Raw genomic sequence first — 25,840 nt, 5'->3', positions numbered from 1 at the left:
AGAACACGAAGCTACAAAAGGGGTTAATGACACACAGTAAACGCTGTAATTTCATCAACCTTCGCTTCGAAAGCTCTTCCTTTGGTGTTGGAACAATATAATCCATTACACAGTAGGCACCGAAACTGGACATCCTACTTATGTAACAGCAAGAGTAAAATATCAAAATGGCATGTCCTTTACTTTATATTTGAAGCAGGTTACAATGATGAGTTAATTCCTCACATATGATTCATTAAAAACTGACTGAAACTGCGAATCCACATGGGCGTAATAAGATGTGGAAATAATAGCGGGATCCAAGGATATGGCTACTTTAGGATGGACGAAGTCCGCAGATATTGTTCTCTAAGATATTTCAAGCTAAGAAATAAATTATCACTATTTTATTATCAGCATTGGCATTATTATTATTAGCCTACCAATAGCCTACCAGGCCATATAGCCTACTATATGGCGGCTGCTGCTACTACCGCCACCACTATGACTACTATTACTGCTACAATCACCATTAATAGTGTCACTACCATAAATAAGCATTTGTAGCAAAAAAATCGTAATTAAAATGTTGAAAGAAAGAACATTGCTGTTTTACGTATATGGTGCAAGACCTTGTGGCAGCCACCTCATGACAATGGGTAGGCGAAGTGACACTCGTGGCCAGTGGATGGACCCGCTTTGCCCAGTAGCAAACACCAGATGACGCTCTTGGCTTGCTGTCTCGCCCCATTCGCCCAAGCCCCTAGATAGTCCCCTCACCATGAAGTTATCGGATACGTTTTCTTCATCCATCTCCAACCGCCTGGGGATCAAGCCAATTTATGACTGGCTAACATTTGCACGTGATTCTATTTAAGCATCCCATATTTGGGCAGTGTACGTCGAATCAAGAAAAAAAGAAAATGATTTCCCCCACCTATAAATCCACGTATTTTAAGGACAAAATCCCTCCAACTTTCAAAAGAGACACAAATCAAAAGGAATAAACAGTCAAACCAACAAGAGCAGGTGTGTGGCATACTTCATCCCCCACTTTTCTACTCCTGTCGCAGCGTGAATTGCAGTAGTAGTGTATTGCCTGATCCTTTTTTTTTTAAGATAAAATGAGTTCTTATGTTGCGAACTCATTTTATAAGCAACCGCATGACTCTTACAGTATGCACACCTTTGGCAACTATGGTTCACTCTCCGAGCTCCAACAGAGCAGTTATTGCCACGGAGGGCTGGATCTCAGCGGAAACCTCGCTGATCAGGCTTCCTGTAACTCCCTGAAGCGGGAGGAGATGAGTGCCAGCCTCTGCGTCCGGACCAGAACGCCACCCGAGCCCCTTTTGCTGAAGCAACGGGTTGAAGGAGATATGGAAGTGACCGCGAAGCCCAGCGGCAAGAACCGGGGGAACGAGATCAGAGACGAAAATGTAGGAAATCAACAAAATTGTTCGATCCAGAATTCGAATTCGAAGCTGCCACAGATATATCCCTGGATGACCAAGCTACACATGAGTCACGGTAAAGTGTGTCTTAAGATTCTTTCAGAGACTCAAAACATGGTCATCATTCTCCACCTTCGCCACATCTCTGCCTGTTTCTCTTTCATTCATAGTTTTCTTTCGTCAGTTGCAGGCCAAACGCAGGAAATAATAAAACTCTTGCTCGTAAATTTTATGACAGCCATTTATTGCTCGTAAACCTGCCCTGTTACTGTGAAGAGGTGATCTGTGATCAAATTTATGTTGGTAACGAAATTGAATAGGACATCCAAAATTGTTAATACCACAAACAAATATTTTGAAGACACCCACACTCACTTACGAGACTTGTCATTTTCCCTATTGTTGTTTTGTAAGCTTTTGTAGACGTAGTGGCTACACTGTTTTGACCTCACTGTGAACTCGCCCTCAGTGATGAAACATCTCTGGATGATGCCCTAAGCTACAGAAAGGGTTGAGGCATCATTGTAGACTTTTGTACATTGCATTCTGACTATAGGCTTTTGGGAAGGGATGTTGTTATTTGCTAGTTAGTAAGGTTGTTACACGCAGCTCTTAATTACTCGCATGCCAATGCATTTGTAGTTGTACTTCCGCAACTCCTGTTGTCTGCATGCTCATTTTTGTTTCCCTGTGATTAATTGCATGAATAGTGCTCCCATCCATTACATTTTTTTACCACAAGGTAAGGATGTGATTTTGCTTATGCAAAACACAGCCTACTGTGGGCCTAGGTGGATCACTGATTCTCTAAAAACTAAAAGCCTTTTAGAAGCATAGTTTTGGAAAGGCAGACTGTTCAACCGGGCATGTAGGCTACTTCTAAATTCTAATCTAAATTGCACGAACACATATAAGGTAGCAATACACCACCACGTCATGTCAACAGGTGCCATTACCATCCATGTTATAGGAAAAAGAGTATGCCATCAATTATCAACCAGCACAACCAGTCATGGTTTCTTCGTTTCAACTGACTTTGTAACCCATATTTTTCTGGTACTACTTCAGAATCCGAGGGTAAACGGTCACGAACCAGTTACACCCGCTACCAGACTCTGGAGTTGGAGAAAGAATTCCATTTCAACCGGTACCTCACGCGGCGCAGGCGTGTCGAGATTGCCAATACTCTGTGTCTGAACGAGAGGCAAATCAAAATTTGGTTCCAAAACAGACGCATGAAGTGGAAGAAGGATGCAAAACTGAAAGTGAAGGAATCGCTATGAAGTCTTGTGTTAGGCCTGATAATTCTCTTGTTGTTTAGATGAAGGAAACACACACACAAAAATAAACATATAGGCCTATGTTTCAAAATGTTAAAACTATATTTACATATAAATTATTTGTTTTTGTTTGTTTGTCTCTGTGTGTATGTAGGGGGGTGGGGCTATGCCAGTTGCAGTGTGTGAGTTTAATTCTGGTCTTATTGCCATAATTTTAGTTCTGTTTATATTATATAACTAGATACTACTTTGGAGACAAATGGAGGGTGCTGGCACATAATTGACACTCCCCATCCCAATGATACACCCATCTTTTCTTGTCATGGCCGCTGTTAAATTAATCATGTGCACGGTTACTCCAACTTCCTGTACAGTTTACATTATGGCCTTAAGTCGTCCTATGAACTTTTTACTTTTCTATATGTTATTGTTATTATTGTTACCGCCGTGTGGTTGTGTAATGTGTGCACGTTTAAATGCGGCTAACCTTTCAATGACTGTATGTCTGAATGATCGAATATGCCAGAAAATAGTTTGGGTTTGTGTGAAGTACATGTAATAATTTCAACACTGTTGAAAATAGTGTGTTCTAGGTAGCTATGATATTCAAATAATATCCGTCTCCACCTTCATCATCAGACGTGGCTAATATGACTTCACAAACTGGCCTAAATGTCTTCCTATAAACTTTTGTAACTGCAAAGTCACGTGTATGGCTCTTGGAGTTGTTGGAGTTGTTTTGTTGAAAAGTACCCTCAATAAACTTCTCTGGATTCCCATTGGATTGTTCTAAATGGTGTGTTTTGTGTCCTAGGCTTTTCAACTTAAACATACATAGCCAGCCCAGGACGTTGTCAAGACAAATCTGCAAATATTTTAACACGGTGGCCTTACCAATCCATAAAACCATCCTATTTTTAATCATTAAACCAAAGACGGGGAGACCTACAGACTTAAAAAAAAATCTTATCCTGGACAGAAGGGATATGGTCTGATGTGGATATTTAGTCCAGTCTATTTTAAGACCAAGGATATCCCACTGTAAAACGTGCTTTAAAACGGAAGGGCCTATGAGTTATACTGTGAAACACCGCCAGCCTCAATTAACTCGGGCGTTATTTACAGTTGCTCATGCTCTCCGACAGATGCTAATAAAAGTTTACGACCTCAATAAAACTCTACTGCGTTTCCTCGCACCATTCAAACAATCACGACTGTTTCCTGTTATAACAGACCTACGCGGAAGCATATGCGCATTTTACAGTAGCCCTTTGATGGTCAAGACGATGTAGGTAGTCTATCTTGTTGATGTGAACTAACAAAGTATCTTTTTGACATTTCCAGGTCTGTGATGACATTAGTCTACATTTGGCAACGTCATAAGACAGGCTAGATCGGATGATATTTAGGCCTATTGGCTAAATGTTCTGACAATTCATAGTTTTGTGTGCCAAGTTGTCTGAAATAAGTTATTTTAAACTGTGTTGCATGTTGTATTCTTTTTTTTAATTATTATTATTTTTTGTTTTTACTTTTCACCTGAATTAAGACATTTAGGGTAGCCTATTATGCAGCACAGATTCGAACAATGAAGTCTAGCCTATTTATCATCTTTAAAAGTGCTATGCAGAAGATTGTTTAATAAAGGGTAGCCTACTGATAGAACGGTGTTTTTATGTATTTATTCATTTTTTTATTCATTCAAAATAGCTAGCAACAACGCCTTCACCAAGCAACGATTTCAATCTGAAGTTTAGGTCTGATTTCTCATGATGAAATATGAAATTACTCACCGTGAACTGAGGTTTCACTGTACATGTTCCATTACCTGCAGTAGAGGCCAAATGCTCACAGTCAGGGCTCACTGCACGAATGCACTTTGTGAGCAACAGTGGATGTTCCCTTCTTTAAAACATCCTTTTCTGTAGCTTTCTTTTCACATACTTTAAACTTTTGAAGGTTATTTATGCTAGTTGCCTAGAGCAGGGCCGATGAGTGGTTCACTATGAGCACGTGGTATCATTAAAGTGGGTTTTATGGCCTGGAAGACCTGACAATGCCTCAATATATTTACATCATATATAATCTTAACTGTCCGGAATCGCAGCTGCCGACTCTCCTTATCTGTGAGAGTAGGGCTCTGAGACTGTTTAGTGTGGATTACCTTGTGGCGGCTTCTGGTCATCTTGTAGCACCCAGCACGCTATCAATGGATTCTAATCGTGTGCGGTAAGTTAATACGCTCGTTTCTGTGGATTCGATTAAATTAACACCCGGCTATAGAATAGCGAAAGAAAAAAATAACAATTAAATACTCTTGGAGTTTCAGGGCGAGTAAAGTTTAGGCTAGGCTGCTAGGTCTTCTGTTTGTAAATGTGATGGCAAAACTTTGTAGAATATCTGTCTGGTGTCTTTTGTGTACTTTATTTAGTTTAGCTTTCGGTTCAATATAACTTACTGTTCTTCACAGTCGTGTAATTTCTTTAGAATAGCCTATATAGTTTTGGATGTACTTTTACAGAAACCTGTGTCACTCAGCACATCAGCGGCTTTCAGTTTTTTCTGTGTATATATTTTTAGCAATCTTTCGATACTGTCAGTCCATGGAAAAACAATGCAATTTTGTCCATTTTCTTCAATTCTCACAAAAAGCTAACATAATGCTTGCATCAAAACACATGGGTTTGAATGCAGTCTGGGGTGGGTTGAGGGGCGGGCAGAGAGGAAAAGCACCGCCAGAAGGGTCTGTCATTTCCATGGGGTCATGTACAGGGCAGCATGAACATAAAACAAATCCTTGGCATGGAAAGGTCAACCATGAGGATAATCACCACCACTGCACAGACGCTCCCTTGCCAGAATTCTGTGTCCACATGACCTCCATTGTGTAGGTTCATGTGAATCAGGACTTTAACATTTGAACAGCCTATCTATATATTATAAGTTAGGTCAAAATATTAAGATTAAGACAAATTAAATTTGTATTATTATTATTATTATTGTTGTTATTTATTTACTATTGACATTTTTATTGACCGCAAAGAAGATTTTGGTCAGGGACAGAAACAGAATTCTGCATCTTGCACAAACAAAAATTAACCAAGGTCTTACATGCATATGCCTGCATATAAACAAATTGCACCTATTCTGAAGCTGAGCATTTTCCAGGCAAGCAGAGGTCCAGGGAGGAGGAAGCCTTTACTCAACTGTATGGAATGTGAATGTGGGAAAGCATCACTAGGGGTTCTGCTCTTGCGATCCTAGCTGCAGACTAGAAAAATAGACCTTGTGTTGGCAGAGACCAGAAACAAAGTGATTTGTACATTTAATATTCGGTTTTGGTTAGTTGTCCATGTTTTTACCAAGGCATGTTACATGTGTTGTAGATACAGTATATGTCCATGCCAGACATTTTGAAACAGATATCAGTGTTTCATTCCTCCGTTAGGTGGTTTCATATGTTGTGTGAATCAGTTGTATGAGGTTTACACTGATCATGCACTGTTGTTATCTTATTGGGAAAGAGCACAGTCATCATGTTCATCAGACATACAGGTGTGGGCCTTTTTCATCCCGTCTGTTGCTCACTCAACAGAACTTGGATGTATAATTTCCAGAACAACGTCCTATTGTCACAGATCATAAATGGAAATATTTTCCTAAAGTGTCAATTGTTGACACTTCCTTAGGCTACACGATTCCTGTGCTAATGACTACAACCAAATCACTTGTGCAGTATGGAAGAAGCCTGCTGATCTCTTGATTTTGTTTGATATCTGCTGAGGCATATCAATAATAATCTGACATCATTATTTACAACACAAAATGATGTAAGCTGTGGGGTTAAAGTGTCAACATTCATCCATCATTCACAGAATTTAAAATGCTGTTTCAATGCTATCACTGTTACTGCTGCTGCTGCAGTGAAACTCTCAGATCTGTAAAACAGTCAAAACAACAAAAAATGGCGTATGAGTTGAATCCCCTATATCAGAATGTATTCTTGTTTTGATCTAGCTTTAATCTTTGTTGGTATTGTTTATACCGTGTTCATTTCTAGGAAGTGGTCATATTGCAAAGTTTCTCCATTGATCGTCCTCTTATCAATGAAACGTATGGACATGGATGGTTGGATGGATGGACTGATGCTGTTAGAGACTAGGTCACATTAATCTCGTTCGATAGCGTTCAATGTAAAAAAAACGTTTATAGAGCTACTCAAGAAAAAAATATGGGTAGTGGGATGCACAATTCAAACCTGATTGTGGTTATTCTGTGTGAATGCTTGATACTGTAGGCCAGGAGTAGGTCTGCTGGTAGAACAGGTCTCGGGTCTGTGAAATAATCTCTTGGTGATATGAATTGTCAGTGACTAGCAAGATTAGTCTCAGAGGAAATGGCAGTGTTTGGATTCCAGAGTAGCATCTATGGTTAGAGGAAATTACCTAAAAGAGCAATTCATTTCACATGGCTCAGTTCCAGGACTGTGAAGATTTCATTCCTTCAGTCGGCTCTACAAGCTTTACCAGTTACCACATACAAATGCAAAACCGTTATGGTCCTTGTGCATGTACAACAACATGCTGTATAACACTCACTCATTTAAAGATATCCGTACAGACTCCAGGGATTTAACTTGAGAATGTATTGTCTGGTGTGTATGCTCAAGCAGGGCTAAACGTATTCACTAGCATTAGCAATATTAGCAACAGCTTCCATCATGTTTATTGTATCTTCCATGTTTTATGTTTCAGTATACAAGATTCCTTGCTTGGCATTCTATATAGCTCATACAACGTTTCCCACTGGTTTTGATTTGGCTTTGTACCTGTGCAGGTACATAGAGCTGCTGTCGGGTAGAAACCTTGTATATCCAAATTCATTAATTACCAGTTTGCCCTTACTCAAAATATGGAACCCTTACAGTAACAATGGAAGTATCATCTTTTGCCATGTCTCTAATTTATTTATTCTGCAGTAGGGGAAATACGGTTGTGTGAAAATTACACCATTGACTTATTCTGTAAACACACAGCACAGGCACAAATAGGACATAATGTTACAGATTAACATTAAATGAACAAAAACGCATGTCAGTGGTTGTGTGTGAATACTTGATATTGAAGTCAATAAATTAGGTCAAGAGTGTAGCCAAATGTATTCTGTTAACACATAATAAAGGCTGCATCTTTTCATCAACACAAATAGCACTGTGTTTATATACTGTCTATGGTCATGCTGCTATGTGCCTTTGTATGAATATACCATGTTGGAACGTGAATTATCAGAAAATGGCTATTAATTAACAAAAAATATTGACAATGTATGACTGGATTACTCAATATTCCTATGAGAGACACTTTGGGCCTCATCTCTTTCTCTCTCTCTCTCTCTCTATCTCTCTATCTATCTATCTGAATTGAATGTGATTATAATTGGATTTTGCTTGATGTTGCTTCTGTGTCCTTGCAGTGCTCATTAAGTAGTTTCATTCTTGAACCCCTCCAAATTTAAATTTAAATTAGTCCACCAATAGGGGGTGCTGTTACATGCCCTCCTTAGCAGAACAACTGGTCACTCTCTGTTCAACAAGGTCATACTTCAGTGGCATATATTTCGAAGGACATACAGGTGCAAACAAATATATTTACACATCCTGAGTTTGAGTATAATCTTCTGCTTCACATTTCACACTCAGTGTGATGATCGGTGTAGAGCAGTCTGATCACGCGTTGAGCCTTCTTGCCTATAGCTAACTTTAAATAGCACACAGGAAAATGGCTATCTACAGGCAACTCATGGTACATCTAGAAGACAGAAGAACACTTCTGATGGATAAGATGAGATAAGATGGATAAGAGATTTTCATTGAGAACAACTTTTGGGCGGTTGTTGCCGGTCAATATGTGGTCTACCTATATTAATCTTCATAAATAATTAGGCTATCTGAATCTTGCTTTAGTTATATGCTGCCAATTAAGACGGAAAATGTAAGCCAATTTACACTACCACACTGCCACCTGACCACCTTTTGGCATAATAGGCTATGTGTATTAAGAGATGCCATGTCTCACCTCACTCTCATTCATTGCTTCATCTTTTCATCTTAGCAACTGATAAAGCAAATTCATTTTCAATGCTTAGTCAATTAGTATGTTTAAATTAAAAGCTATTCCGGCGCAGAAAATTTGGGGAGCATATGGAATAATTTGGCCATTTCAATGCGCTATAATAAGGCCACAGAACCCTGGTTTTCTTTGTTGTCCTTCAAGGATCTTACTGGATGTCTACGTTCATCACTATAACTAAAAATACACCAATACATTGGCGAAATGAAACCAAAAATAACCTGAGCTAAATGCAGTCGTTTGTCCTAGTTTGGGAGATCACGCCCTTGGACTGAACGCTTAAATTATCCTGATGCCGAGACAGAGACAGGAATGTGAGACAACAGAGATTAGGGGAAATTGTTTTTTTATTATTTTTTTTTTTTTATCGTAATTAGGCTATTCAATGTTTGTTTAAATGGCATATTGAAATGATTATGTCAGCTCTATTACGAAATAAGATCACAATCTCATTTAACAGCCTAGCCTACTCTGTTACTATAGGCTACATAGTCGATTTCTCAGTATAAACACAAAATATTGTATGAATGAATTTTAATACAACTGAAAACAATGAAGAGAAAACAGCCTATAATAATATCAATAATAATAATAATAGCCTAGTTTATTTCAAATGTCTATTTCGTACAAAGTTTAAAGTGTCTAAATTTCACACCAGTCATAATTTCAAATACTACAATACAAAGGTCCGTGTTTTAAAAAGGAAATAAATCAGGAGTTCAATAACTGTAATATCTGTATGATACAATCCGAATGATCCCAGTGCTCAATTGCGTCCCACTTGTTATCGCAATAAAGTGAATGCTGTGATTAGAAGGAAACCCATTTCCTTTTTTAAAAACAAAATTACCTTTCTTTTCAGGAGAAAACGAAGACGACAATGACGCGAGGACAAGCAGAACTAAACAAACTCGTAAGTGTTTTCCCTTGATTTGTTTACACCACACTCATCTTGTTTTCCCGTGTTGCTTGGCACAGCCGACAGAGAGGGCAGTGTTCACTGATGATGCTGACGGCGACAGCTTCTTAGAAAGACATTGGCTGACGAGAGTCTAGTGAAAAGTATAACATGCAGAGAGTTTTCTTTATATTCATCACCGTAAAGATTTCCTCAATATCCTTTATCCAACATTATCCAATGCAACAATACAGCTCTTTTGCAGAATATGCAGCTACACCGCAATGCAGAATCACTTGTAGGCTACCCTGTTGCTCTAGAATAAGGTTGACTGTTGAAAACAGACTGTAACCTAATAAAAACTTGCACATAGTTTTGCTTTACATAAATCGTTTTGTCTTATCAGTTGAACCGAGGGAGTTGGCCCGTAGAGACTCTAGGTTATGTCACTGTGAATAGTTGTGAAGAGAATCCCGTTGTTTATATTAGCAATGCCCATTTAGTGAAGCTCCAGCGCCAGCCACTGTCACGAGACATACTGATATAGTTGCATAACTTCTTGAAACTTGTTTAATCTTGCAGTCTCTGTAGCCTGTTGTTTTCTGTGAAACAGTGGACAATGAATTCTTAGCAACCTTTTAAAATATCCTTTCAGAATTTAGTCATTAGGCTTTTAAACAATGAAGCATGATGGAGCACAAGCAAATATGTCAATGCATATCATATGCTACCACCGTAAGGACCATAATGATTTCTGTCATTCAAGCGAATGTAAATCGTAGGTTTGATATTAACACACTTCTAACCTTTATTTAGGCCTACATGTAATGATAATTTCCGTGAATATAAGTAGCCTACTAGGCTGTCTTAATTATGACTATTGGTGAAGAGCGTTATTTTCGTTCACAGTGTTTATGTTCAAATCATGTAAAGTCAGTTTTGAAAAGAAAATAATTGATACATTTGTTGTTCAGTTTTGATCAACCTTGTTAAAGTAAGTTGCTGAGAATCGATTACCTTGTCTACACCTGAACTCTACTCCAAATAGTCAATACACGTGTCCCTCGAGGGTTTCGGCTGTTGTGGATTTAGGATCCTTCAGACATATAATTGATTTTCAAAGACTGAGATTGGATGTTTTCACATCCCATTGACTTGTCTTGATTAAATGTTGTTTGCTGATGCTTCCACGAATCAATATTTTTGAAAATATTATACAGAAATATGTGTCTTAAAATAGCATACACATGTACGTCTAATTTATTTTTGCATGTAGCCTATTGGGAGTTCAGGAAAATCGTACATCATCTACTGTGAATGCCTTCATAAAATCTAACCTTTTTGCTGTCTTGCATCTTGTGATATTTTTCCCTACATCTAAGGCCACTGCAATATCTGTTAAATCCGATACCGCTGTTGCATATGGTCCAGAATGATGACGCAGTGCTTGTATTATTTTGCTTCAGATTAATATACCTCTGTATATATCTAAATCCTCTTTGCAGTAGCCTATGTGTTTGCACAATCGCTGTGAATGACACTTCTGCACATATGTGCGTGTGAGCGTGTTTCTTTGACGATGTGTCCACACGTTTCTGAGTTGAAAAGCATTTCTCAACATACAAATGAAACATCAAATTAGTTCGCCCGCAGGCTTCCTTTCCCCCTTCTAGTCCAACAGCATAACTAGTTATTGAACTAGGTGCAAGATCTAAAGCCATTTGTGTGCAGAAGGAATTCATCGTTGCTCCTCCATCAATAACTCTGTGGCAGTGAACTATTGGAACGAGTCAAGCGCGTGAGGTGAAATGCAGGTCAGGCTGTCTAACTAATATTAAAATGCGTCCGCAGCACTGCAGAGGGGGCGAGTGGGTGCAGGAAAGGCGTTTTACACTGCTAGAGCGAACAAAAATCCCCAATGATATTCAGAGACTGAGACGGACAATGTGTACGAAAATGTTATTCCATGTATCCATAGTCATCCAAAACGGCTCGTTTAAAGGCGACTCAACTTATTTATCAGTTAAGGTAGGCAATGAAAAAGGTTATTCACGTGTACTTGTGTTTAAATGTTCCTTTATCCACTTTTGGACGAGAAAGTTTTTAGGTGGCAACGTGGCAATTTTACATCCTGCTTCAAAAGAAAAAGAAGGCGTGTGTTTGTATTCGTAACATTTTAGTCCTTGTAGCCTCACAATGTTTTGCTGAAAAATATAGATAAAAAATGTATGCAACTCTTCAGGTTACCGCGCGGTCATATGGTAATGACGAGCACAGAAAAGAATGGGGGACAATGGAAACTTATTTTTCATCTGCGCTGTCACGCGTCCGCTTTGTGTCCAGCGTGTTTGCAACTGAATATTCATAGTGTGAGGGGCACCTCAAAGGTTAGGATTTGATAGCATCTGATGGCAAAAAGACCCCCCTCTCAATCTCAGTCTCCCCAATCCCACACCACACCCCCATTTCTCCTCAAGAGGTTTTGGTAACTAACCATTTGGTTGGATTACATTAGATGTGCCAAAACTACTTGACGTCTCTGATGATGGTTATGGGTAACTGAATTTTGACATATTATATTATGAAACGGAAAAGGGACTTGCAGGCCAAAGATGCTTACGGTATCTAAGAGGCCACCTCTCCACCAAGCAATTAAATTATTCCTCAAATATGTGTGTTAACCCTATTCGCAAGTTAAGGTCTGAAGTACATATCAGGCAGCCGGGTATTTTGCAGGACTACTGACAGATTGTGATGCTTGCATAAAGAGGAGAAGTGTTTTCATTCTTCTCTGCATGCTATTTAAAACACAAGATAAATGAGACTGTTGTGTAATAAATGGAACTCAGAACAATACTCCATCCTGAGAAAAATTCAAAGACAGATTGAACTGGGAAATGTTGACGCTTGCCTGGAATCTCGTTACGAACTTGCACGAAATTAATTTGTATTTAAGTATTTAGAGTTTATGTGAACGTTTGTCAGAGAAAAATAGTGAATTTCTCTTATTATATTTTATTTTATTTAACTGATCACATTGTTGTTCACAATTCAAACCAAGTTTGTTCTAGGCTACTAAGCATTGCTACATGCACACTGTTTGCAGTTCCGAAAGAAAAAAAGATGTCAGCACACCTTGTAGAGATTGCATCTGTTTGTTTTGTTTTCCACTAATGAAGAGCACTATCGCCCTGCCTTCCAGCTTCCGACTTCCTCTCCTAACAGTTGTCTATATGTACCCTGTAGAACCGAATTTGTGTGACAACCAAATAATCGCAAATGCGTCTCTACAGGAATACATGGGCAACTTAAAAGCTACATAAGTGACGTTTTTGATGTTCCACGGAGTCCGAGACACAGAAACATGTCCGCGCCGTAGAATGTATGGAATGCCAGAACGTGTCAGACTTGGCTACTTCCTTTACCAGAGTAAACAATCAAAAAGTGATTTGGTTCGAATAAGAATACCTTCTTGCAGTATAGGCCTTGGGTAGATTGAACAACACTTCCTGGACAGAATTCGAGGGACACTGGCGGGGGATTCTGGGCTCTCTTCTCTTTAACACGTTGATTTGTGGCCTTAAAGCCCCATAAAACTCCATAAGGCGCTGCCAAAGCTACCAATCTAATCGGAAGTGTACTTGTCCCTTCAACCTCAGAAGACCCTTCTGTCATTTTTACAACTTAATGTACAAATAAGAGAAAGTCGTTCAGATATCAACAGCTGGCCTAATTCTCTCATAATAAATAATAAATACACAGTAGGCCTAAACATTGAACATGGCCAGGGATTTCTCCTTCTATTCTTTCCACAGAGCATTTTGTCAGAGTTCTACAGGGTGAAGGCATAAATGTATCGTAATGTTTGAACAATGAAGATGGTTTAGTTGACAATAGCATCAGTGTGTCAGGTTAATGCTGTCAGCCCACATATCTATCCCGTGATTGCAACATAATGCTTTACATTCAAAATTCTTTATTGTACTATATCCATCCCTGAATCATCCTGCTGACCCAAACACCAAAAACATGGTGCCCCATAAATAGCCTATACATCACTTGGAGGTAAGGCCTACGTACTGGTCTTAATGAGCGGATGCTGCCGAGAGAGAGAGAGAGAGAGAGAGAGAGAGAGAGAGAGTACAATGGCGACAACAGAATGTGTATTTGGAATCATCTTTGGTTCCTTATCCGGGGACTACCTCTCACACTGCTATTGGGCCACTGCGTCACGTGGTAAAAGTAACTTTACAGGGTTGCTCGCTAGTAGGAGGGCTTTATGGAGCAGAAAAACGACAAAGCTAGAAAAATTATTTTTCACTCCAGAAATTAATGATCATGAGCTCGTATTTGATGGACTCTAACTACATCGATCCGAAATTTCCTCCATGTGAGGAATATTCGCAAAATAGCTACATCCCAGACCATAGTCCCGAATATTATAACCGCGCGAGGGACACTGGCTACCAGCATCACCATCAGGAGTTATATCCTCCACGGTCAAGCTACCAGGAGCGACAGTATAACTGCCCAAGCATCCCCGAGCCCGAAACCCAAAGAGGACATGGACTACCACTTTCTGGGCACCTGCTCGCAGGGAAGGGGCAACCTGCCTCATGTGAACCCCAGTTACCTATGTCCCCATCCACACCACCGGCTGCCTCTGCCGCCTGCAACCAAGCCACACCGGAGCATCCAAACAGCACAGCCTCTGCCAAGCAGCCCGTAGTATACCCGTGGATGAAGAAAATTCACGTCAGCACCGGTAGGAAACTTGTGTCTTTCTGTGCTCCATCCAGCTCTCTCATCCTCCTACATCTCTCCCTTTCTGCCTGTCTCACTCCCTATAACCCATATCTCCTCAGCAGCCCCTGCTACGATAGGATAGAAGCCTTTGAAATGGCACAACTGAGGTGGATTTACGACTCGGCTTTGGTAATTACACCCACCATAAATTTTATAGCCGAGCTATACTCTGGGCAGCCGTATCACCATGTGGCTTCTCTTGTTATGTATGTGTGCGAGAGGGAGGGAGAGTTGGGACAGAAAAAAAAGCTTTGTAATGTTGCATAAATAATTAAGCGCTGATTTCGACTTGAATGTCTCTCACTTTGGAGACATATAGGTTTTAGATATATTTAAATCCCCATTCCCATCATGTTCCACTGACACCATTTCAGAGACCAAAACATTCTTGTTTACCCACTTCTTCCTTCGCTGCTTCTCTCCCTTTCTCTCTTTGCTCACATTCTCCCCTTTTCAGCGAATCCCAATTACAATGGAGCGGATGCCAAGCGGTCTAGAACAGCTTACACCCGCCAGCAGGTTTTAGAATTGGAGAAGGAGTTCCACTATAATCGCTACTTAACACGACGAAGGCGCATCGAGATTGCTCACACCCTGGTTCTCTCCGAACGGCAAATCAAAATTTGGTTTCAGAACCGCAGAATGAAGTGGAAGAAAGACCATAGGCTGCCGAACACCAAAGTCAGATCGTCCTCTTCCGCAGGCATATCCAGCGGGTCCAGCACAACCTCTGCAGTCAGCGTTGTTGGAGCAACCTCGGCTCCAAGCACCATGTCAACTACCGATGAACTCTCCGGATCTGACCGTGGCGAGGATATTACAAGGTTATAAAAACAATTTCACGAAGCAGAAAGAAAATGACTGATAATTTATAGAATATAATATATTTTGTTTTCGTAGTTATCTTGTGCGTAAAAAGGGATTTCCATGTAGTCCACAATTACATGAAATGCATGTTATCTAGCATGGATCAATGCGAACACCACTGGATTTTTTACGCGATACAGGGTTTAATTTATTTAAAACGGAGGCAAAATGTTTTGTATGAAAATGCTGTTCTGGATGAAGCAGTAAATGGACAATATATCTAAGTATTATTGTGGGCCACAGTCTGCCCACTGCTGCCAAGGTGAAGTGCACAATTGTTCTATTTATTTCATATGTAGGATTGGAGGACATTCCTTTTTGTATTTCCATGCTACCGCCGAGAACATAAAACGCTGATCTTGAAAGTAGCTTATTTGTTTATCTGAAAAATATCTGAAATACTGTGTTGCTCAGCGTATAAAAAATTAAATTATTCTTTGGTTATGTGGTGATGTTGTGTTTAGGCTATTAAAGCAGATCATTGTGAGATGCAATAAAATCCAGTTTAGTGTTGTGATAATCATATTGGTCAATAAAACGTGAGTGTCTATTAGTTTAAAAAATGCTTGAGTGAATATCATCCATGTTTAATTTAGGCCAAATGTCCATTTTGTGAATAAACCTTGACTGATCGAGTAGAAACCAATGTGTTTGGAAGATGTGCAGAGTCAAATAAGGCCACAGTAAGGGTAAATGTAATGTTGAAATAAATATACTAACTAATAATATTGCTCTCCTGATACGGATTGGCCTAGACCACCCCATGCAGGCACTGAATGATAACAAAGTAAATACCTAGAATTAATTACTTGTTAATGAAAAATTAGCTGTGTCTCTCTATGTTTAAAATATTTTGTCATTACAATAGGTAGCCTAGTTTGGGTTTGCTTCTACCCTGGTCATCACTTTCGCATTCGATTAGAATAAATAGTCTGAGCCCTTCCTTTGAGATCTTATCAGGACTGACTGCAATGGACAGTTCCTAGCTCAATATGGAATTGGACCTACCTCACAGTGTCTTTGAAAATCAATGGCACTGTAAAAAGGGAGACCTTTTGTTTAAAGATGTATCGTTTTCTATTTTCACTTCTGTCAGACTGTACATATGCTGACTCAACATCAGCCAAAACCCATCACGATTTTTGCAAGGATATTAAGCATTGGTAATGCAATTAAAGCTACGTCACTGCATTACGTTACATTGAAAGGGATCGGTTTACTGTGTATTCTAGATCATTTGCCTTTTTTATTTAACACATTTAAATTCTACGCCTTCAAAGTTTTAGTTGTCAAAGTAATTCTTAATTTAATACTCTGTCCTTCAAATGCTATTTATGTGGTTGATGAATAAAGCCTGATCTGAAAACAACTCGTGATAAAATATCCTAATGTAATTGAGGGTATAGGTAATTAGTTGCAAATACAGTTTTAGGATATTAAGTATGATGGCAGTGTGGCTACAGTGGCATGCGGTAGGCCTAATTGTATGTTTTGCAAAGCACTGAAGTAGCTTATGCCTAGCCTACTACACAAAAGCCTGTCGGTGATGCAGTCTGTACATTGTTGTGAATGTATGGAATGAATCCACACGGCCTGGTGTTAATTTGATTAGTAACTTAATTTTTGAGAAGTGTTTGCGTTACTTGCTTCCATTTTCCTTGATGCCATAGGCCTACTCTCACAGCTTTTTTTAAAAAGTGGCGCTGGTCAGTGTTCCTTACGACGTCATGACGTCCTCATCCGGAGTGTGTTATCCATATAGAGGAGTCCATGAACCCCAGTATACCCAAAGGCTAGAATGGTAGGCTACTCGATGCAAAGGGGTTTGAAAGATTCACATATGCAATATCCCAACGAATCCAATGAACGCAAACCCTCGTGATTTTTGCAAGCCAATAAATCATTCTTGTCTGATGCACTCACAATTCCTCGGTGGTATTTTGTTTGAGTAAAACATAGCCTACACATAGATGTGTTTTCTCTATACTCACATAGCACTAAGCATGCTTGAAGATGTACAGCAAATGAATACTGAATTTGATGGATTGTAAACCGGTGTGACTTGAATGAAGATTATACAACGGCCTACTAGGTGGGGGGCTGAGCAGCACAAAGGGAAGAGGTATTCTAGATCATCAATCACCTACGGCCGGGTTAGAGTCAATCGCACTTGAATATTATTAATTGTGTTTGCAGGTATTTTCAAAATACATCATGCATCCACACAGCTAGTATTCATCCCGAATCTAGCTTTTGATACTTTCGTCCCAACAAGTGTAAAAAAATGAACGTTTGTGCACTAGTCTGACTTGGCCATGACTTTGGAGAGGTGCATAAAAGAAGGGCCCAGTTCAGAGGCCATTATACCAGTGGACAGCAGGGAGAAATGAATGTGCATGCCTAAATCGCAGCATCCCGGTCATTCCTTTAGATGCTGTCGCCACCATGTCGTGAAGCTGAAAAGGTACCTTTATTGAAGTTTCGGGCGAGAAGCGAGAAGGCCGAGTTCATTTCGAGGGCACATTTTCTGTTCCATTAGGTTCATTTCAGCCGGGATGGCCGACCTCTCGCACCCCGTGACCTGACTGCATCTCTCAACGTGTAGCCTACCTTCTGTGCTTGCCCTCATAGATTTCCTTGGGCCCCGCCAGTGCGCTTTCTTTCTTTGTAGACTGTGCCGTTGTGTGAATGTGGCTGTGCAGTCAGAAGAACTGACTGTGATGCTTTTGTTGCTCGCTGAAGTGACCTAAGTGTGCGGTGAACTATCGGCCACATCTCAACAATTGTAAACCCAGCGGTAACTTTGGCCCTTTCCATGTGGGATTGTCGAAGGCCTTAACCTCGGAGACACGAGTGAGTAGTGAGTACAAGCACACATTTAATATTTAAATTGCAGTACTGAAGATATGTATGAGTAGATCGCTCCATTGGGAAATATCCTATGCATGGATATAGGTGGTTTTTATTGTTAATATAATAACCGGAACGTTCAGACAACTGATTAATAATTGATGAGCTGTGGCATATTTTTCATAAAATGTAGCCTATATCGATGCGTTTGAACGCTGTGTTAACTGTGACTTATAGCCATGCTCTAAAATATCTAGATTAGTGCTACTGCTTTGTCCCTTCCCTCCTTATTATTTGATTTAGAACTCTATATGAAGTAGAACACGTACGCAGTGGTGAGGGGGTTTCCATTGCAGGCTGTTAGATGGCTGTTTTAATAGTTTGTTGAATTTAAATTGATTCCCCAATTTGTAGGTTTCAATGTATCGAAGCACTTCTTATGTGTATTGTGCAGGCCCACATTATGTTACACATACATGCTACATGCTGTTGTCTGCTCCGGTTATAAAACTTGCCCTGAGGAAGACGTCTTCAGATAACTTTATGAGCAAACCCCGACATTCTTCATCTTTGCTGTCTGTGGCACACACACACACACACACACACACACACACACACACACACACACACACACACACACACACACACACACACACACTTTTAACCAATGGATTATGCTCTATCCTGGATATTTGGTCTACATTCAAATCTCTTTATAAGTAGGCCTATTCGCATTTTTAAACCCATTTCGTTATACAAGATGCCTCAATTTTCCAAGAATGCATGGCACGAGTTGAAGAGACTTGCGATATTAAACTATTAAAAACATTAGAACTCACGACCCCATTAGTTTCGATTTTATCATGTTTAAACTGTTAGGGTTGCCTGAGAGGAATTTAACTCTGCATTGCTACATATTTGGCCACATGCACGCCTAGTGTTCCCAATTGAGAGATTATAATGTGCCATTTAAATAGTGAACTGGTCCACCCAATTCAAACTTAACAGATAGGCTAAGAAAACATTGGGTTACATGGCACTGGACTCTATAGGCAGGAATGTGAAAAACAGGAATTTGAAGGAAATCTGACACAATCAGGGGAAAAAAACTCCATCATCCATATTCTGGAAAAATCAGTCGGATTGAGATGCATCTTCATTAAGTGGAGAACTCAATCGAAACATCATATCAAACTTTTTCGTTAAGTAGGCTAGTTCAGATGTGTTTGTTACCCATTTGAGAGGCTATGTGACCTTAAAAAGATAGTGCGCAATAGTTATATTAAGAGAACGCCAATAGCTCAGAAAATGCACAGCCAGCTAAATATCGGGAAAAATACCTTGTTTAAACATTTAAAGAAGAAGTCTCCTAAGGCCATGTCTACTTGGCTAACACGAATACGGAACTTTGCTCCTGACCATTACCTTCTGCCAGTGAGTGTCTTCCCGCATCATATGTTAACGTCCCTAACCGATGTTGTTCTCCTTAAATTACAAGATGGAATCGGACAATAAAAAGGGTGTTAGACTTTAAGTTGAAAGGTGTTCTCTTGGCCTTGATATTGCACAAATGGGTAGCCTAGCAGTGCAGAGATGCTGAATTGTAATGCGTAGAATAGTCTCCTGAGCAACTGGGATAACAAAAACTGTAGTGTTGGGTATCATACTGCATACAATCTTCATCAGGAAAACAAGGTTTTGCATAAAATATCAGGTTGGGGCACTGGCCAAAGGAAGGCTAGGTGTGGGGGTGATAGGGATGGAGTGCTAACCAGCCCACAATAGTTTTGGTTAGTGAAATGGACATTAGTTTTACAATTTTGCGCTGTTTAATATAAAACATAAAAAATATCATGGTCAAACCATGACACAACCATCTAATCTTGGTACTATTGAATTGAACTTCACAAAATTCAACTAAATATTTCAATTCACAAAATATGAAGACTTTAAAGAGACAGGAGAAATCGAAAAAGATCCTTAACCTTGCAAAGGAAATTTCAAGTGTGTTAAGAAATTATACAACTTTTATTTTCACATTAAGACATAGTATAACAGGCTATCTTCAAACCTCCCTGAAGAAGTCTTAACAATTTGGAGGGTGTTCCTGAAAGGTATCTGTTGAGAGTATTGTGACCAAGTGATCTGTTTAAACTGCTGCTGTGACAGCTGTATAAAAGCCCAGAGTTGAACATGAGGTCACTCCAGTTCCAAGGAGATATTCTCCCACATTGACCATCGTTGAACGAGTGTGTCTGCACACCTATACGCTTAGTGCCTTGCCCGCATCGCCATGAGGACGCTGATTCCTACCTTGTAGAGGTGAGGTTGCCTGTGTGTAAGGGCTAACTTCACTGAAAAGTGTGTGAGTGTGGAGGAAAAAGCAAAAGAAACTGTGTGGTGAGTCCACAATGGCTCAGGCCATCTCCATAGCTATTGTTCTGGGATGTCACCCTCTCACCCTTACACTCAGGCTGACCCCTCTCTCCACGCCAAATGGTCTCCCTGGCTACCACTGAACTGATGGACTTTCCATGGCAGACAGCTAACTGATTTGGGAAACACCAGAAACCTCAGTGTATGCTTAGCAAAACTCACTCAGTGTGTCTTAATGTAATCTTAAAATATTATATTTTTTATACTAGCCTGTGTATTGTTATGTTCATAATAGATGATGCTACCTAAGGAAGGAAGGGAGGAAAGCACATCTAGCTTGCTCCAGCTCACCTGAGGAGGATTACTCACAGGGTCAGCCCTCTACCTGACTAAAAAGATTCACTGATCCGGTTATTTTTCTCTGAAAATATGACCTCAGCCCTTGATCATTTTAATTTGCCACTGTAGTCAGAGGTTAGGTCAGGGAGATTACCATCAAACTCGCTTACAGTTTTTACCTTTCACATGTGATTTTCAATGAAAAGCCCATTCATGTGCAAAAATTGAGGATTGGCAATGACTTTAATGACAATCCATAATGTTTTGAAATTCATTATGACGATTTTGCTCATTCATGTAGCCTATGTTTAGTTTGTAGTCCGTAGTCATCATCCCATTTTCATTATAATTCATGGATTAAACTGGGTGTTTACAATCTGACACTAGATAGCATATCATACACAGTAGGAGAGGCTATATGAATCTCCTGTAGCCTATACAGTGCATGTGGCACTGTGGGGAATTTTCACTTGAATTCACCAAGTACTGATGATAATATCGCTCTTTTCTATTTCATATTTTAGACCATAGTTGGTCCACAATTCAAAGCAAAAGTAAGTTAGCCATTTCAAAGACAAGTCAAAACAAAGTTTATCTCACTTGTTTCAAAGGTCAAACATATCTCTTCAGTTCTCTCTAGGTGCCTCTGTCCCTCAGTGTATATTTGAAATATGCTCAGGCCTTTTGTTGAGACCAGAATAGTGGTTGAATATGCGTTTATCAACAGACAGACAGCTTGGCTTATTTTTGGGAGAAATGGGGCGAGAGAGGGGAAATAGTTACCATGTGGGCTTTGCGCAGATATGGTTGTATTGGTTGGTGTTTTTGAAGGCTGTAAAAAAGATTTTCTCTCTCTCTGTCTGTCTCTCTCTCTCTCTCATACACTGTGCAATTGTCAGAATAGTTTAGTGTCCATGTTTAATGGTTGTAGTTTATGCGTTTAATGACATGGGTTTAGCTTAGCTCCTGTTTTAGCAGTCCGGGATAACCTCAAAACCAGGATAGCCAACAAAACACCTCTTTATGTGAAAGGTGTTTGCTGGCTTCTTGGTGGAACAGGCTAAGTGGTTCATGCTCAAATCCTAACAATGTTCTGATAGTAGCTAGCTGGTGAAATCAAGGGTAAGGGTGCATTACTATTAACAGACAGTGTGGCTTCTGGGACAAGTGATTTGTGATGGAGACAAGTTAGTGTGACACAAATGTGACCATTAATGACTGGTGGATTATTTTCTAACAAGTAAACCAGAAGAAGGTAGATAAATTAGACTTTTAAAGTCTCTCTCATTTTTCTCCTTCTCTCTTTCTTCTCTCTTCCTCTCTTTCTCGCCCTCTGACAAACTAAAAACAGTATATCAATTTAAAATGGGTGGACACAACCAGGCATAATTTTTCAGGGAAGACCCTCATCTGTAGTCTCTAGAATGCTCTCAGCGGTCATTAAAGGTTCCATGTTTGGAACAAGATGGAAGAATCCTCCAGATTGATCAATCGAAAGATCCCTTGGCACCCTGAATATCACATGCCTAGCTATTCCCAAGGCATAGCAACACTTCAACAGTAATATGCTATAACCTCGGCATTCCAAGTTCTCAAACTGATGTCCTTCGCAAAACAAGTCTGAAAATGCACTTAAAATATCTAAAATGCAAAAATAATCAGTGAACAGATAATTAATCAAAAGATCACACTTTGTACCATTGTGACTTGGTTAAAGCTTAGAAAACGTTTTGGTTTCTTGAGAGAAAGGCCTCCAGGGCCCGTTGGCCTCTGTGGTGACATCAGTGTGAGGGGCTATTGTCCTCTTCTCCATGGTGTCTGCTCTCCCGTCGGAGCAAATATGAGGTCATGTCGAGGTCGAGAGGCATGATGCAGAGTCTAAATGATTTATTTAAACTCTTGAGTCGTGAAGGGAAAAAACGAGTATGGGGACTTTTTTTTCGAATATACCTTCTATATTTATCCCTACATAATTACTTTAATCCATTCAGCATTCACTCTTATTTTAGAGGGAACTTTTCTGATATTTGGAGTACTGAGAGGTTGTTGTAGGCTGTATTCTTTTTCAGAGGCCAGGCAGACATTTACTATACTCATAATACTTTTTTTAATGGAAGTTGAATGCAACTCGTCTGGCAAACATTTTCGGCAAATTTACGACTGCTGTGTGGAGCTTTATGTTGCAAGCATTTGGCATGCAAGATGGGTTGCGTAGCTTACAATTTCGTCTCACAAGCATGCAACTAATAAACGGATAGGCTAGGCCTATGCTATGCTGCTCTTTGCCTATCCTAATTTATGGGAAAATCCGAGTGAAATTATGATTTCAGTACTTTTCTTCCACCATGGAGACCACGAGACACCATGGAGATAACTTGAAGCTTGGTGGTGGTGGTGGTGTGACATCACCTGTCCTCCCTTTCTGTACAGTGTGAGGTGCACTCTGCAGATTTGAGCGCTTTAACTTAACTCTGCATTGTTTACAGCGATACAGGACACATCTGCAATAAATCTTCCGGTTGGTCTACCGAGACAGGCCCATTTGTATGCATCGTTATAACCGAAAACATCCTCTACCCATTAACATTCTTTCCTAGAGTCCCTCTCTCTCCCACTCTCTCCACCTCCTTATCTCTTTTCATGCTCAACTCTGGAGCATGGAAAACAGATCGTTAATGCCTTTGTTCAAGAGCAGTCTGCACCAGTCTGGCGTAGGCTAGCTACAGAGTGTTTTTGAAAGAGGGACGTTGTAGTGTTGCATGCAGTTATGCCAAGGCTTTACTTGTGTATGTCTCTACAACAGCAGCAGACCGTATCATGTCAATATGGACAGATTGAAAATAAGTTTCGTTTTACAAATGAATCGAATTACGCATCTCTACAACGTGAATTCCATCGTAGAATGTTACTCGTTAGGCCTACTCGTTATGGTTTAATAGATGGACGTTACCCTTGCATAGCAAAAGAAAGATGCCAGTGCCACTAAATAAGAAAGAGGTAAAAATATAACCAAAAATACACCTTGCATTCGCAACCTTCTGTTCTAATGTAGGTTTATTTATTTGTTTATTCTGGAACCAGATCCGTGAATAATTTTCAGTTTTTTCCCCTAGACGTTAAATTTGACCCATTGCTGGTCAGACATGGAACGATTCTGCTTTGTGCAGCTGTTTGTGTCGGCAGCCACAAGAGCGCAGAAGGTAAGGAGGAATTATAAAAGGCTTGACACCAAGAGAGACCGGCGCGCTTTTGTGAGAGAAAGAAAAATGATTTATTGCCAGCAACGTGGTTCAAACAGAGTTCACGGAGAATTGTAGTATACTCACGGAGGCGCTGAGTTATGGTCTTGCTGAGCTAGTACATCAAAGATTGCTGCTCAAATGCAGCGAATGTGCTCAACCATGTGAGACACAGGAGACAAACTGAACTTATTTTGAGATTTCTTGTGTCAAAGCGATGTAAGAAGCCCACCATTTAATTCTTTCGAAACACTGCATAACAACGTCTGTAATAAGAATTCACTTTCGCGTCATCTATACCATTTTTATAGCCTATGCATTGCTGCGTCTGCCGGATTGCAGATAACGAGTAGGTTGTTCTCCCACTGAAGTCTAATTAATTTTTACACCGGAAAAATGCTTGTACCCATGTAATTTAATCAAGATTTCACTCTGCTTTATAATTGCAAAAAGAAATGCAGTTTGGCCATTTTTCATATGGTCTTTAGGGCAATATATACTGTATGGTAGGCCTATGTTCTACCTAGGCTACTTATTTTAGCTGAATTTACCAAACATAGTGCTAAAATTATACATACGATGTAGGCTATTTAGGCAACAGCAAATAAGATGCCAGGTTAATTTGGTATCGTTTTTGTCATGTGCTATTTTTAAAAAAAGAAAAAATGTTGCAGAGTGAATCTACTTGCATGAAATCCACACTTCTGTGTAGCAATATTTCATGTTAATGGCGTTGCAGCTTGTCTGAGGTTGGACTTGTAATATGCATGCTGAATGCGTCTATGTGACAAGCCTTTTGACAGCAATTCACTGAGCTCTGGATAACAAATCGTTCCTAAAACAAGATTGATTTTAGTGGTGCAATTGAAGAAGATAAGGGCAAGACCGCCTTCTTGATACTCTTCCTTAATGGATGTATTATAAAATGTGTGCAAGTCTGTGACTGAAGCGACAAAGTCTTTTTTGTTTTGTTTTGTTTGGGTTTTTTTTTTTTTTGCATTCACCTCTTGGTAACTCGACATTTGAGTTTGATGTTTTTGATCTGCGAAATGAAATTAGTTGGAAAGCCTTTCTGTCAAAATGACTTTTTATATCAAGGCTGCTATGATTCAGAACACCAGTTTGCTCGGCCTACTGGTAACATAGCGCACTGTGCTGCTGACTGATGCAGTTAAGTTATTGGTCAGGCTATGTTACTGGATCCCTCCTCAGTGTACTTCAGAAGAGCTGTGTTGCTGACTGAAAGGAGCCAATAGCCTATTGGCGGCAACTCTGAACATTGGCTATCCAGGCACACTAGCGTTGACTCTGCACCCAGAGCGCATGACGCCCATTCATGAGCCTGTATTGAGAATGGACTACTTTCGATATGTGCTCAAAATATATCACTAACGTTATTTAAAAGCAACTTCTGGATCTGCATATGTTAATTCACAGAAGCAACAATTAACAGTTACAATTAACACGAACGGGTGCTCATACGAGTATAGGCCATCTTGTGAAGATGGGCGAAATAATTAGCCTAATATAATGCATGTCTTTATGGTTTAACGGTTATTTATCAACAAAAACGTTATAGCAATAATGACTAATTTTTAAAGACGGCTAGTCTATGCCTTAGGCT

At 39.8% G+C, this 25,840-nt stretch overlaps 3 protein-coding genes across 3 annotated transcripts in view; all 3 read left to right on the top strand.

Moving 5' to 3' along the window:
• The window catches only part of LOC134088081 (homeobox protein Hox-B2-like), a 40,726-nt gene that overhangs the window by 9,520 nt on the left and 5,366 nt on the right, over positions 1–25,840 (top strand). The window contains exon 3 of the mRNA XM_062542011.1: positions 9,704–9,754. Within this exon, the coding sequence (XP_062397995.1) occupies positions 9,704–9,754 (51 nt within the window). The remainder of the gene's footprint in view (positions 1–9,703; positions 9,755–25,840) is intronic.
• Positions 1,104–3,492, top strand: hoxc5a (homeobox C5a). Its single transcript, XM_062541217.1, has 2 exons — positions 1,104–1,509; positions 2,502–3,492. The coding sequence occupies exons 1-2, from the start codon at positions 1,104–1,106 to the stop codon at positions 2,714–2,716; spliced, it is 621 nt and encodes a 206-aa protein (XP_062397201.1). The 3' UTR covers positions 2,717–3,492.
• On the top strand, positions 14,066–16,094 carry hoxc4a (homeobox C4a). The gene is made up of 2 exons (XM_062541218.1): positions 14,066–14,504; positions 15,003–16,094. Exons 1-2 carry the CDS (start codon positions 14,072–14,074, stop codon positions 15,374–15,376), a joined length of 807 nt encoding a protein of 268 aa, XP_062397202.1. The 5' UTR covers positions 14,066–14,071; the 3' UTR covers positions 15,377–16,094.

This window comes from Sardina pilchardus, chromosome 7 (genome assembly GCF_963854185.1).
Source record: "Sardina pilchardus chromosome 7, fSarPil1.1, whole genome shotgun sequence".
Taxonomy (NCBI): domain Eukaryota; kingdom Metazoa; phylum Chordata; class Actinopteri; order Clupeiformes; family Clupeidae; genus Sardina; species Sardina pilchardus.
The sequence above is the reverse complement of the archived record's forward strand: the minus strand, read 5'-3'. Positions and strand labels throughout refer to the sequence as shown.